This window comes from Ahaetulla prasina, chromosome 6, assembly GCF_028640845.1.
Source record: "Ahaetulla prasina isolate Xishuangbanna chromosome 6, ASM2864084v1, whole genome shotgun sequence".
Taxonomy (NCBI): Eukaryota; Metazoa; Chordata; class Lepidosauria; order Squamata; family Colubridae; genus Ahaetulla; species Ahaetulla prasina.
Window position 1 is genome coordinate 194,283 of NC_080544.1, and position 14,827 is coordinate 209,109.

Sequence of the window (14,827 nt, forward strand, 5' to 3'; positions counted from 1 at the left end):
TCACAACAGTTGCCTGTGCATAAAACACTCCAGTTAACAATGCAAAAAGGTTAACTCCCCAAGATAACCTACCCCTCCCGAGGGTTAAACCCAATGATAGGCCTCTGTCAGCTGCCAAGGAGTTATTGAGGATTTCCCAACACTTTGTTTTGAAGGCAAAGTATAACACAAGGACATGAAACTTATTCAAACTGTCAACAAAACACGATCTGGAATGTGGCTCGCAGGTAAGTAATTTGGGGTGCTTTAAGACTATTATCAAATGGCTGTGCCTCTCAGAAGCAGACAGCCACTAATAACACGGGAATGAAGCTATCATAAAACATTTTATGGCAGGCACCGGGATCTATAAATTGCATGACATACTGCAACGGCTTTCAACTTAGAAAATTGCTAGTTAAGGGACCGCTGCTTAATGAAAAAGGATCCATCTCTGTTTTACATTTGATGTATAGAACATTTAATGTCAGCTCTGGACTCCCTTCAGCGTTCCTGAAGGCTAGGAAATCTACCAACACCTCTCTCTCTTTCTCTCTTTCTTCTTATTCTCCTCCTCCTCCTTCCTCTTTTCCTTTGCACAGATTTGTCAGAGAAGGTTATTATCTACCCTGGTAAGAGAAAGCAGTGTGTTCTGGAGAGAGGAAAAAAAACCACCACATATCCCAAGCAAGTCTTTCAAGGCCAATTTATCTCTGCCTGAGAAACCTCTCCTCCAGTCTATAATGTCCTTAGAAAATTGGCAATGCATAGAGCTCAGTCAATTCAGGAAGTTTCATTTCACATGGGGGCCAGTCACAGGAAGGAGGTTAAACGTTACTAACAGGCATTTATCCTTTTAGGCAACAAAGGGAGGGACTTAGTAGGTTGCTCCGGTTAGAGCTTTCCAATGGTTACAACTCTACAAAATGGCTTCCGTTCCTGGGGATTTTTCGAGCCTGTTTTGGGGTTCTCAGTGTCTACAGGAGTCTCTGAATGCCTGCACACTATATACGAGAGGATGCTGTCATGTACAGATTTAGGAATGGCCAAACAATTTATTTGTGGAAGCTTTCCCACCACTGAAAAAATTGTATGCCATCTATGAGACGTATTTGAAGAGGAGGTGAAGAAGACTGTGCCAGAAAGTCTTTTGCATGGTTATGTTTTGTGCTACTAAAACCAGAGGTGGTATTTCAGCCGGTTTGGACCGATTTTCCCGAACCGGTAGCAGAAATCGCGGGTGGACTGCCCCCCCCCAAGCTCTATGCCATCCTATCCAGGCATGTTTTTGAGGCCGAGCACATGCACAGAAGGTGCATGCTTGAGCAAAGCACATGCACGGAAGGCCGGGTGCATATGTAGAAGGCAGACGCGCATGTGCACGAAGCAAGTGTGTGCACACATGCGCCGAACCGGTAGTAACGTAATGTGAAACCCACCACTGACCAAAACATAACCATGCAATGTCAGTCTCTGGATACCACTAGGCTGTGTCCTTCTTTCTTCCTCATTCAATGTCTTGGAACAACATTTCCCCCATTCTAAGAGGCCATTGAGATAAATGGGATTGCTCAGAGTTGGCAGTCTCATCCTGTTTCCTAGCCACTCTATGACATCATCTGATCACTAGGGATCCATCTCATGTCAAAACATGGCATGAAAAATTGGTGCAATTTTTTTTTTTAATGGCTACCGGAGTAACAGTGCAATCAAGGAAGTGGTACCCTAACTGGTTGAATACTGCATAAATAAGTATATTTGATTGTTTGCTCATTACATAATCGGGCTGTTGTTTATCCTTATGCGCCAAATATTGCAGTCCCTGCTCCTTGTTTTGCTTAGTCAAGCAGTATTGCTATTTCTTGAATAACAGTTCCTGTTTTCCCCTAGGTAGAACTCATTATTTTATTTTTATTTCACATTATTCTGCTTTTAGGCTTACATCATATTTATTTTTATTTCACATTATTCTGCTTTTAGGCTCACATCATATAATCCGCACCAAGGGCGGATTGAACAAAAACCAGCACAGACTTCAGAATGGCTCATTCATTCAGGATACATTCATAAATTAAGGAGCATCACAACCCAGCACCTTATGATAAATAGTTGCAGATGGTTTTATAAATACTAATTGGTGTTGAAGTCTTAAGATTTTGCACGGGGGAGGAAGGAAGAACAGAAAAAGAAATCCATTCCTATGTTTTTATTTCTTTATAGATGGAAAGCATTTGATATGAGATTAAAAATATATGGTTTGATATTTGTTTGCCCCTCAGTCATATCGATGTTGAATTTTAGTCCTATTTTGTTTATTTAATCTTTGATCATTACTTTTTAGATGTTGCTTATTAAATACTAGCCCCCTAGTCATGGTGCCTTGACAAATTTGATACTATTCACGTGATATTATGCATTTTGCTTAACACTTGCCTTAGTTTGCAAGGAAAACAAGAAATGCTAACCTACAGAAAAAAGCAGAAAGCAACAGAGACATTAACTTGGATTTCCATGGAATCTGATACAATACAAATCACAATCAAATTAATTTAAAATAACCCGGAAAAGTTTAGGCCAAGAGAAACAATATTCCCCCAATTGGCTAGAGTTTCCCAAGGTTTCATATAATGACCTGCCATAAATAATGCACCAAAGCTTATCCTGACCCTCTTTTCCTTTTCAACAATCAACATTTTGCTAACAAATGCAACAACAGACATGTTTGTTTTGATGTATGGCTGTGTGACATATTATAAATATTACATCACATAACTGCAGAGAATGTCACTCAACAAGGGTTGCTGGTTTTTTTTTTCCTAGACAGCATTAAATGAACCATGGAGGCTCGCCTCTGAACAGTTCCTTTAAGGAGCTCCTTTTGCTTAAATGATTAATAGGTTAGGCATTGTCAGAAAAATGTCCTTAAAATGAAAAACAGTAAACTACAAAGATATCATTCATTTTTAAGGAATTCTGCCGGTGAAAATATCTCATAAATTACACTATGAAACCACATTTTTGGATTTTGGTGCTTTACAGTTTAAGGGTAAGGTGGCGCGAAGGTATTTAGCCCAAACGCAGAAATTGGCATGTGAATATGCAAACAAATCTCTAGACTATAGTTTTAAATTTATTTATTTTTTAAAAAAAATCGGAAACCCTGAACGTGGAAGTCATTATCGCTCACGTGCTGAGCATAAATGAAACAACAGTGTTATCCTTTCCAGATTTGAAACTATATCACTTGTTGAAGACATTATGGTACAGGTCATATATCTTATACTACGAAATAATATAATTACCTTTTTGGATGCAGCTTCTCAGAATATATGTGTGATATGCCAGTAGTAGTATTTATTTCCCTTATGCTAGTAGATACCACAGATGTGGTAGATTTGGCAGTGATCCCAAATCTGGTTCAAAGGCCAATTCAGAAAACAGATTCAGAATAACAGAATAACAGAGTTGGAAGGGACCTTGGAGGTCTTCTAGTCCAACCCCTTGCACAAGCGGGAGACCTTATACCATTCTGGACAAATGTCTGTCCAATCTCTTCTTAAAAAGCGCCAGTGATGGAGCATCCACAACTTTTGAAGATGAGCCGTTCCACTGGTTAATTGTTCTCACCCTCAGGAAATTTCTTAGTTCTAGATTGGGTGTCTCTTAGCAAGCTTCCATCCATTTCTTCTTCTCTTGCCTTCTGGTGTTTTGGCAAAAAGGTTGACCTTGTCTTCTTTGTGGCAGCCCTTCAAATATTGGAACACTGCTATCATCTTTCCCCTAGTCCAGGGGTCTCCAACCTTGGCAACTTTAAGAGTTGTGGACTTCAACTCCCCGAGTTCCTCAGCCAGCCTTGCTGGCTGAGGGACTCTGTGAGTTGAAGTCCACAAGTCTTAAAGGGACCAAGGTTGGAGACCCCTGCCCTAGTCCTTCTCTTCACTAGATTAGGTAAAGGTAAAGGTTCCCCTCGCACATGTATGCTAGTCTTTCCCAGCTCTAGGGGGCAGTGCTCATCTCTGTTTCTAAGCCAAAGAGCCAGCGCTGTTCCAAGATGTCTCCATGGTCATGTGGCTGGCATGTCTCGACGCCAAAGGCGCACGGAACGCTGTTACCTTCCCACCAAAGGTGGTCCCTATTTTTTTACTTGCATTTTTTACATGCTTTCGAACTGCTAGGTTGGCAGAAGCTGGGACAAGTAACAGGAGCTCACTCCGGTACGCAGCACTAGGGATTCGAACCGCTGAACTGCCGACCTTTCGATCGACAAGCTCAGCGTCTTAGCCACTGCAGTACCACATCACTAGGCTAGACATACCCAAATGACCTAATGACCATTTTTCACACTTAATGAACCAATGGTTAGCATCCCCATGGACACATGATTTATATTAGGGTGCTTGACAACTGACTCACATTTCTGAGAGTTGCAATGTCCTGGAATCATGTGATCCCCTTTAGTGACCTTCTGACAAGCAAAGTCAATGGGGAAACCAGGTTCACTTAACAATCATGTGACTAACTTAAGAACTGCAGCAATTCACTTAAGAAATGTGGTGAGAAAAGTCGTAAAATGGGGCAAAACTCTCTTAACAAATTTCTCACTTAGCAACATCCATTTTGGGCTAAGTTGTGGTCAGAAGTTGAGGACAACCTGTATAGGAAATTAGCTGGTGGTTGTTGTTTTGTCTTAGTTATCATTAAGTCATCAAATGTGATGGGCGAAGGGAGAAATGATGGATATGGAACATAGAGAAAGACACGGTGGTGAAGGATGTGAATTTTCTGCATTTCAAACACAGGGATCCGTCAACCTGAGTCTTCTTGAGTTCCACCTGTAAACCTTCTATGACATTCCTAGCAACCTAGAACTAAGGAGAAATTTCCTGACAGCGAGAACAATTAACCAGTGGAACTTCTTGCCACCAGAAGTTGTGGGTGCTTCATCACTGGAGGTTCCTTAAGAAGAGACTATCTGGAATGGTATAGGGTCTCCTGCTTGTGGAAGGGGTTGGGCTGGACCAGGGGTGACCCAACCTGTGGTACTGTTGTGTCTCGCCCAATCTCACCACAGCTGGGGTCTGCTTATCTGCTTCCGAACGCTGAAGAATGTCCTAGCATGCCTTTCGGCCCCAGCCCCTGGCTCCATGCCCAGACAGGCTGAGGAGGGGGCATCTCCCGGCCCCAGCCCTGGCTCCATGTCCAGACAGGCTGAAGAAGAGCAAGTATCTCCAGCCCCCAGCTCCATGCCCAGGCAAACGGAGCAACTAGACCCCTCCCCCTCCTCCACAGCATGTGAGCCTGAGGAAGGTCAATTACCAACAGCTGCCGATTGGAGTGACCCTCGCTTCAGAAGAATTGATAGGCGGCGGCGTCAGAAGGAAGGGAGGGGCAGGCCTGGATAAGTGCTGAGTCATGGAGCCACACCCCATGGCCTATATAAAGGACCTGCTTTCTGGCAGTCTCTGAGTCAGGCAAAGTCTAAACATATCTTGCTGAAGTCACTTTCTGGTCTCCTGCCTGCCTTGAGGACTTTGCTAGGACTTTGGCAGAGCTGCAGAGGCACGCCTGATTCGGATTTCCCTGACCCGGCCGTCAGTGGAGGAGTGGGACATGACAGGTACATGGCCCACTACCGGACTGCGGGCCAATCGCCAGTGGATCACAGGAAGGGCTGGCCCTACTCGTGCAATAATCAGAAGCACACATACACTTGCCCCTCCCACAAAATCATCCCCTCTTTCCCCCTGCCCCCCCGATCCAGACCACCAACCTGGAAAGTTTGGGGAACTTTGGACTAGATGACCTACAAGGTCCTTTCCAGCTCTGTTATTCTATTCTAGTCTATGGTCCATTGCCAAGGTCCATTTCAATTATGTTATTCTGTTATTCCTGCCCCTTTGAGAGAGCTAACAAAGTATACCAAACACTAGGCCAGGGGTCAGCAACCTGTGGCTCTGGAGCCGCATGTGGCTCTTTCACCCCTCTGCTGTGGCTCCCTGTCACTGAAAATATGTGTCACAACCACCAATGTGTGACACCCACCAGCAAACGATTTCTTGAGCTTTTCAACCCCCGATAGGCCAATTATGGATAAATCCAAGAAAAGTTTCAGAAGAAAACAGAATGTTTAATTCAACTATATATGCTAGTTTTGCGGAAGAAATAGTCAGGCATGGGAAGGGATTTGTGGCTCCCGGTGTTTTCTTTTCTCTAGAAAACAGGTCCAAATGGCTCTTTTGAGTGTTTAAGGTTGCAGACCCCTGCTCTAGACAGTGCCCGCACCAACTTTTTGGGCACCAGGGACCGGTTCCATGGAGAGAGGTTTATCTGCAGACTAGAAGGGGCGTCATTTTGCATGGATGGGGCTTCACTTGTTTATGCGACCCAGTTTCTGGCATGCCGAGGCCTGGTGTTGGTCCATGTACTGGGGGTTGGGGACCCCTGCTCTAGAATAGCCCTATGCCATTTGAACTTCCACCCCAAAGCCATGTGTCACTTCTGATCATCGGACTGAATGTAGTCAGAAACTGTCAGGTATGAAGAATCAGGGTTAAATTTCAGTTAAGTAAATTTTTTGCTTGTGTCTATACACACACACACACACACACACATGCACATATAATAATAATAACAATAACAATAACAACAACAACAACAACAGAGTTGGAAGGGACCTTGGAGGCCTTCTAGTCCAACCCCCTGCCCAGGCAGGAAACCCTACACCATTTCAGACAGATGGTTATCCAACATTTTCTTAAAAATTTCCAGTGTTGGAGCATTTACAAAATATATAAAATATATACATACTTACATACATACATACATACATACATACATACATACATACATACATACACATTCCTTGTGTGTCCAATCACACTTGGCCAATAAAAAAATTCTGATTCTAATTCATATATGTATGTACATATACATACATATATACATACATATATATGACGGACAAGGTGGCTCAGTGGCTAAGACACTGAGCTTGTCGATCAAAATGTCGGCATTTCAGTAGTTCCAATCCTTCACCATAATGGGGTGAACTCCTGTTACTTGTCTCAGCTTCTGCCAACCTAGCAGTTCAAAAGCACGTAAAAAATGCAAGTAGAAAAATAGGGACCACCTTTGGTGAGAAGGTAACAGTGTTCCATACGCCTTTGGCATTTAGTCATGCCAGCCACATGACCACAGAGACGTCTTTGGACAGCGCTGGCTCTTCGGCAAGGTATTGTGGCCTGCCAGCGGCCAGCGAAGCTGTCAACAGAGTCGGACAGTGAGGAGGTTGGGGAGGAACATGGGCCAGTCCCGGGGGCTGGGGAAAGGTCAGACGAGGGCTCTGCATTGGAGGCAGAGAGGGAGCTAGACAACAGTGAGGCAGAGGAACAGCTGAGCCTATTCTCAGGGGGCGCATGCACAGAGCTGCCAGAAGAGAAGAACAACTTGAAGCAGGGTCGACTTGGGAGTAAAGCCACTGTCATGCCTGGAAGCCATATTACCTTTGTGCCTTGAGGATTCAGGCCTGCCACAATCCTACCGTGGGAAGTTGGGAGGGAGGATTGCATGAGTGAAGTAAATTAGACATAACAAAACTTTACAGAGAAGTTCAAAGCCATGGTGTCTCACAGCTGTGCAGAGAAGAAAGTGGAGGATGTCTACTGTTCCTGAAGGAACTTATTCGAGCAGTGGTGGACATGTGGGAGAAGTGGGCAAGGTCTTGAACTTTCATTTGGGTGAGGAAAACCCAGAAGCTCTCAGATTCGGGTTTTTCCCAGATGTGCCAATATGACATCTCTAATAAAAGTTAGGTTTGAGGAATTACAAGAGGAGTTTGATTTCATTGGGGGTGTTGCTTGGAACCGTGACAGCCACACCTTAGAGGTGATTGGCCCCTCCCATAGGAAACAAAAGAGACGTGAATGGGGAGTGGGCTTTTGCAGAAAACAATTTGTTTGGTGGGTCATTTCAAGAGTGGGAAGATCTGTGTGAGACTCTCAGAGACTCTGTGCCAAGTTTTGCCTTGCACTGCATTTGGAAACTATTTCCATGGCAGCATTCCAAGCTAGATACGGTCTGTGTTGATAAATATTCCTTTGAAAGACTGTTTGCCAGGCCTTGCCAACTGTGAATGAAAGGAATTCACAGTCATGTAAATAAAAGGGGTTTTGCCGGGACCAAGACGCTGCTTCGTGCTTTTTAGGGAAGCCTGGGTCAGAACAGGAGGGGCTTATATCTAGACCTCTTTCCCCATCCCAGAAACACTGATGGGAATTTACCCTGGGTGAAAGGGAACCTCTACAGCACCATGCATCCCATTCCTAACCACCTGAGCAGGTCTAGAAGAATGCTATGACTGATGATATAGAAGGTCACCAAGAAAAGGTCCTTTTTGAAGACTTTAGTTCAGCATTCAGTACCATCATTCCAGACATTCTTCTAATTAAGCTAAACCAGCTACAGGTACCGGAACAGACTTGTAAGTGGATCACAAGCTTCCTAACAAACAGGAAGCAGCAGGTGAAGCTAAGCAGGATCACATCAGATACCTGTACAATTAGCACAGGGGGCCCCCAAGGCTGTGTGCTCTCCCCACTTCTCTTCTCTCTGTATACCAATGACTGCATCTCCAATGATCCATCTGTTAAGCTACTGAAGTTCGCAGATGACAAAACAGTGATTGGTCTCATTTGAGACAATGACGAATCCGCATATAGACGAGAGGTCGAACGACTAGCCTTGTAGTACAACCAAAACAATCTGGAACTGAACACATTCAAAACCATAGAAATGGTGGTAGAACATTTTAGGAGGAACCCTTCCATACTTCAACCTCTCACAGTACTAGACAACACAGTATCAACAGTAGAAACCTTTAAATTTCTAGGTTCTATCATATCGCAAGATCTAAAATGGACAGCTAACATCAAAAACATCATTAAAAAAGGACAACAAAGAATGTTCTTTCTGCGCCAACTCAGGAAGCTCAAACTGCCCAAGTGTTGTGTCTTGCCCACCCTCAGAGCAGCCGGGGCCTTCTTACCTGCTCCCGCACACTGAGGAATGTATGCCTCCCGGTCCCAGTCCTGGCTCCATGCCCACACAAACTGCAGAAGGAGAATCTCCCTGCCCCAGCCCTGACTCCATGCCCAGGCAAACGGAGCAGCTAGACCCCTCCCCCTCCTCCACAGCAGGTGAGCCTGAGGAGGGTTTATTACCAACAGCTGATTGGTGTGACCCTCGCATCAGAAGATTGGAGAGGCGGAGGCTGCAGAGGGAAGGGAGGGGCAGGCCTTAATGAGTGCTGAGTCATGGAGCCACACCCCATGGCCTATATAAAGGATCTACTTTCTGGCAGTCTCTGAGTCAGGCAAAAGTCAAACTTATCTTGCTGAAGTCACTTACTGGTCTCCTGCCTGCTCTGAGGACTTTGCTAGGACTTTGGGCAGAGCTGCAGAGGCACGCCTGATTCGGATTTCCCGGACCCAGCCGTCAGCGGAGGAGTGGGACACGACACCAAGGAGCTGCTGATTCAGTTCTACAGAGGAATTATTGAGTCTGTCATTTGCACCTCTATAACTGTCTGATTCAGTTCTGCAACCCAACAAGAAAGACACAGACTTCAGAGGATAATTAGAACTGCAGAAAAAATAATTGCTACCAACCTGCCTTCCATTGAGGACCTGTATACTGCACGAATCAAGAAGAGGGCCGTGAAAATATTTACAGATCCCTCACATCCAGGACATAAACTGTTTCAACTCCTACCCTCAAAACGACGCTATAGAGCACTGCACAACAGAACAACTAGACACAAGAACAGTTTTTTCCAGAAGGCCATCACTCTGCTAAACAAATAATTCCCTCAACACTGTCAAACTATTTACTAAATCTGCACTACTATTAATCTTCTCATCGTTCCCATCACCAATCTCTTTCCACTTATGACTGTATGACTGTAACTTTGTTGCTGGCAATCCTTATGATTTATATTGATATATTGACCATCATTTGTGTTGTAAATGTTGTACCTTGATGAACGTATCTTTTCTTTTATGTACACTGAGAGCATATGCACCAAGACAAATTCCTTGTGTGTCCAATCACACTTGGCCAATAAAAAAATTTATTCTATTCTAAGAAGCCAAAGAGAGTCTCTGTCCTGGTCCTACCAGAGATCATTAGCAAATCCAACCAATGCCATCTCTCAGCACTATTCCCAAATGTGACCCCATATTGAAAAGGGGGAACACACACAATCTGCTTCCTCCAATAGCCCAACCGCTTCTGAACAACCTTATCAAAAACAGGGGGCAAACTTGAAAACAGGACAACAATTGGCATTGCCGTTGGGTCCAACCGTGCTTTCTTGAAGATCGTTTAAGACTTCAAGGGTGAGCAATTCAAGTCCTTATATAGCTCTGGTTTTGGTGGACCTAAGAATGCCCTGGAAGTATGCTGCTCAAATGTAAACACATGTGAGAATTGGAAACTGGGCTATTCCCTAAAGAATAATTTAAGATTTCAGACAAGAAAATAGGCTTAGCCTTGACCAGTGCTTTAAAAGCTGAAACTCTGATGGGAAAAATAGAAAGTAATTAACGTGTACAATACAGCCTCCCCCACAGGCACAACGAAGCATGGAGATTCAACAGGCATAAAATCCCAAACTGTTCTGTGCTGATATTGTTATTGTGTCTAAAAGAGCTCACGTACCCCACATATACATAGACTATATCACCTTAAGACAACTGAAGAGGTACAAATTATGCACAGCATGCATGGTTTTCTTTGAAAGTGCAGTAATAATTCCTATCTTTCTGCCTGCTCTGAGGATTCTTTAACACTGGCAGCCAATTATACCAGACAGGGCTAGAGAGAAACAGAACTTGGTTGGCTTAACGATTACAAATGGAAAGCGGACTTTCAAAACAATTCATTCCAAATTTTGGGGAGCTCCGTTGCATATTCTAGGCCCCTTTTTTCTTCTGCTTGTTTCCTTGAATGCTAATATGAAATCATGCATGCACCTATTCTGCTATCAATTTGATGTAGCCTTTTTTTTTAAAGAAAGGGCTGGAACCCGAAAGCATAATTGGTGATGCTTGGTGCTGCCTTGTGTGATAATTTATGGAAATGCAGGAGGCTGTTGAGAGTTTGGGTGGTGCTGCTGTTTCCAAGAGAACTTTGCTGAGTCAGTGGTTTGCAATGAATGGCTGCTTTGGTAGGGAATCTATTATGAGGAGGATAGAATTTGCAAAATCTTGGCTCAAAGAAAAGCTGGCGGAATGCAATAGCAATAGCCCTTAGACTTATATACCACTTCACAGTGCTTTACAGCCCTCTCTAAGCAGTTTACAGAGTCAGCATCTGGCCCCCAACAATCCGGGTCCTCATTTTACCCACCTCGGAAGAATGGAAGGCTGAGTCAACCTTGAGCCTGGTGAGATTGCAGGTAGCCAAGCGGTCAGTAGAAGTAGCCTGCAGTACTGCACTCTAACCACTGTGCCACCCTGGCTCAAAGGCACTGTATGGAGGTGAACAATTTATACAATGGAGGGGATGTTAACGAAATCTGCACAGGGGAAGTTACTATCAGATTGCTTTCCGAGGGTCATCTATCTGTATGTTGTATATAATTGTTCTATAGGACCACAGTGGCTTGCATGGCTAGGACCCTGGGTTGAAGGTTAGCAAGTCCACGTTCGAGACCCAAGTCCTGCTGTGGGCTAGGGTGAGCTCCCGTCCTTCATTCCAGCTCCTTCCAGGGACATGAAAGGAGCTGCCAACTGGGTGTCCCCTGGGCAATGGTGATGTCACCGGCTAATCCTTTCAACCCAAAAGTGACTTAGTAAGTGATGCTGTAGAAAGTCAGCACCCCCCCCCCAGAAGAATGAAATATTTTGGGAAATATTAAAAAGGCAGAATATTATATTTCCCTAATGGAGAAACGTGTGTGTGTTTTTAAAGACAGAAAGTAGACTCAGTATTTCTTCATAGCCCCCAGCAAATATTTTGTGCCCATTAAGTAAGATTGGACCAGCCTATCCAGAAACCAGATATAAGCAAAAACTAAAGAGGTCAGCTTTTAGAAATGCAGATTTGGTAATCCATTCCAAAAGGCTGGATAAAGGCAGCCACTCAGATAAGCAACAACAAAAAAAGGTTGGCAAAATTAGCTTAGACAAGCACCTAGGATTTACATTTCCTCTTTTGTCTATAGAGCCAGTTATGTCCTCTACATAACCTCAACATGACTCCATAATAATCTAACAATAACCAATAGAATACATGTTCTTGCACAGGAACAGGAAGTTCAAGTGCAAAAGAAGGTATAAGCCGACTCCCTTTCAACTCCATGTGGTCGGCTGCCCAGAATCGCAAACCCATGTGGTTCTGCTTTCTCCCAGCTTGGAAGTGAACCAGATGGATATTTCTTCCCACAATGCAATATAATTGTTCTTCATAGTCCAGTGTGTGATGATCCCTGTGTCAAATGTATTCATGGCTGGCAGAGACTTGGTAACAAGGTCAGCCAATGAATAGGGCTTTAGTAACGAGGGCAGCCAATGGGAGCTGAGACAGTAAGGAGCCTGGGCGTGGCTTAGTTCAGCTCTGAAACTGAAACTGGTCTGCTGACTGAAACTGAAAATTTCTCTCCTCTTGCCTGTGTTTGCTTGTAACTACTACGCACATTGGAAGAACCTGCCATTAGTATTATACATTTACTTATGTGTTATATTATATATAAAGCAGGGGTCTCTATAAACCTTGGCAACTTTAAGCCTGGAGGACTTCAAAGCTGGCTGGGGAATTCTCGGAGTTGAAGTCCTCCAGGCTTAAAGTTGCCAAGGTTGGAGACCCCTGGTATAAAGAGAAGTTAATGAATCCTGCTGGATCAGTTATCTGTGTGTGCTTTCTAGATATGATTACGGCTGCAAACTCTGACACTCTGGATTGGATACCTTTATATCAGGCAGTGAGAGATCCTAGCAAGTCTAAACTCATGGAACTCATTCCCTGTTTTCAGTGGGACAATACACCCCTCCCCCTCTTCTTTCTATTTCCTTAGCTTTGGGAAAATGGGGTACACTGGTTTCCCCCCTGCATGAGAGAAGGTAGAGGAAGTACACCTTAGTTTAAGATCTCATAAAGCATCTTTGAAATATGGGATCTTGGATCTGGAGCATCTTGCTCCCTTGATTGAGTTGTACTTTCATCTAAAAGAGTCCTGTGTCATAGCTGGTAACATTTAATAGACCATCAGTTCCCCTAAATTATTTTCTATTTCATCTCAGGAGCCGCAGTTAACCACAGGCAAAGTCCAAGGTACTCACCTGTATCTCTGGTAGTCTCCCTCATCTTTGTCTTTGCAGACCAGCTCATTTGGACAAGCCGAATTTCCCAGCAAACTAAGAAACTCCAGGGAAGGTGCTACTTCAGCCAAGTGATCCAGCAAGCCTTCCAGCTCTGTTATGTATCCAAGGGTGTGGGTTAAGGATTCCGTGACCGTAAACAACAGGGAAAGTTTTAATCAACATTGCGCCTCTCCCACCCCTGCCCTCCAGCATGGTCCCAAAGCAAGGATCAAGGATTCGAATGCCATTTGTTGTGAAATGGGTGGCAAATAAGTTTAATAAATAAATAGATAAACAAGTAGGAAGCTTTTCATAAACACCGTGCCTGGGGTGAAATGTAAACTTTGTTACTACCGGTTCTGTGGGCGTGGCTTGGTGGTGATGGGGGTAATGTGACTGGGTAGGTGTGGCCAACTTTTTTTTTTTACTTTAAAAGCATTTTTTTACAACCTCTTCGAGAGGTTGTAAAAAATGCTTTTAAAAGCCTCTGATGATCAGGAAACAAAGCTGGGATCGCCAGAGGAGCCTTTTAAAAGCATTTTTATTACCTCTTCGGCTGAAGAGCTTGTAGAAAAAAATGCTTTTAAAGGGTTCTGACGATCCCAGCTGAGTTGCCTGATCGCCAGAATCCTTCAAAAGCATTTTTTTACAGCCTCTTCGGCCGAAGAGGTTGAGAAAAAAATGCTTTTTAAAAAGTTCAGACGATCCCAGCTGAGCTGCGTGAACATCACAGGCTTTTTTTTTTTTAACTTTTAAAACCACTTTTTTGGCCAAAGAAAAAATGCTTTTAAAAGTAAAAACAAAACAAAACACCTCTGATGATTGTGTGGCTCAGCCGGGCATGCGGGGAGTGGGGGCAGGGATTTTTGCTACCAATTCTCCGAACCACCCACTACCATCGCTACCGGATTGGGCGATCCAGTCCTAACCGGGAGCATTTCACCCCTGCACTGTGCCAAAAATGAACCAAGGATACCGATTAAGGGTTCGGGGAAGGGTCATTGGTGTTCCCTGAGCTTGGTTGTTTTCTTGCAGACCTTTCATTACAAACTAGGTAACATCATGAGAGCTAGAAGGGAGGAAGGTTTTCAGAGAGGAGGAGGAGGAGGAGGAAGAGGAGGAATGTGGGGTCCTTGGAAGTTGCTGGTTTTCATGACCCAACTAGGTAACATCATCAGTGTTAAAGGGTTTGCAGAGAGGAGGAGAAGAAGGAAGAGGAGGAGGACTGTGGGGTCCTTAGTGCTCCCTGAGCCTGGCTGTTTTCCTGCAGATGTTTCATTGCAAACTAGGTAACATCATGAGTGCTAGAAGGGAGGAAGGATTGTTGAGAGGAGGAGGAGGAAGAGGAGGAGTGTGGGGTCCTCTGAGGTTGGTGGTTTTCTTGCAGACATTTCATGACTCAACTAGGTAATACCATCAGTGCTAAAGGGTTTGCAGAGAGGAGGAGGAAGAAGAAGAAGAAGAAGAGGAGGACTGTGGGGTCCTTAGTG

At 44.1% G+C, this 14,827-nt stretch overlaps 1 protein-coding gene across 1 annotated transcript in view; it reads right to left on the bottom strand.

Moving 5' to 3' along the window:
- The window catches only part of LRMDA (leucine rich melanocyte differentiation associated), a 685,645-nt gene that overhangs the window by 36,968 nt on the left and 633,850 nt on the right, over positions 1-14,827 (bottom strand). The window contains exon 4 of the mRNA XM_058188088.1: positions 13,317-13,456. Within this exon, the coding sequence (XP_058044071.1) occupies positions 13,317-13,456 (140 nt within the window). The remainder of the gene's footprint in view (positions 1-13,316; positions 13,457-14,827) is intronic.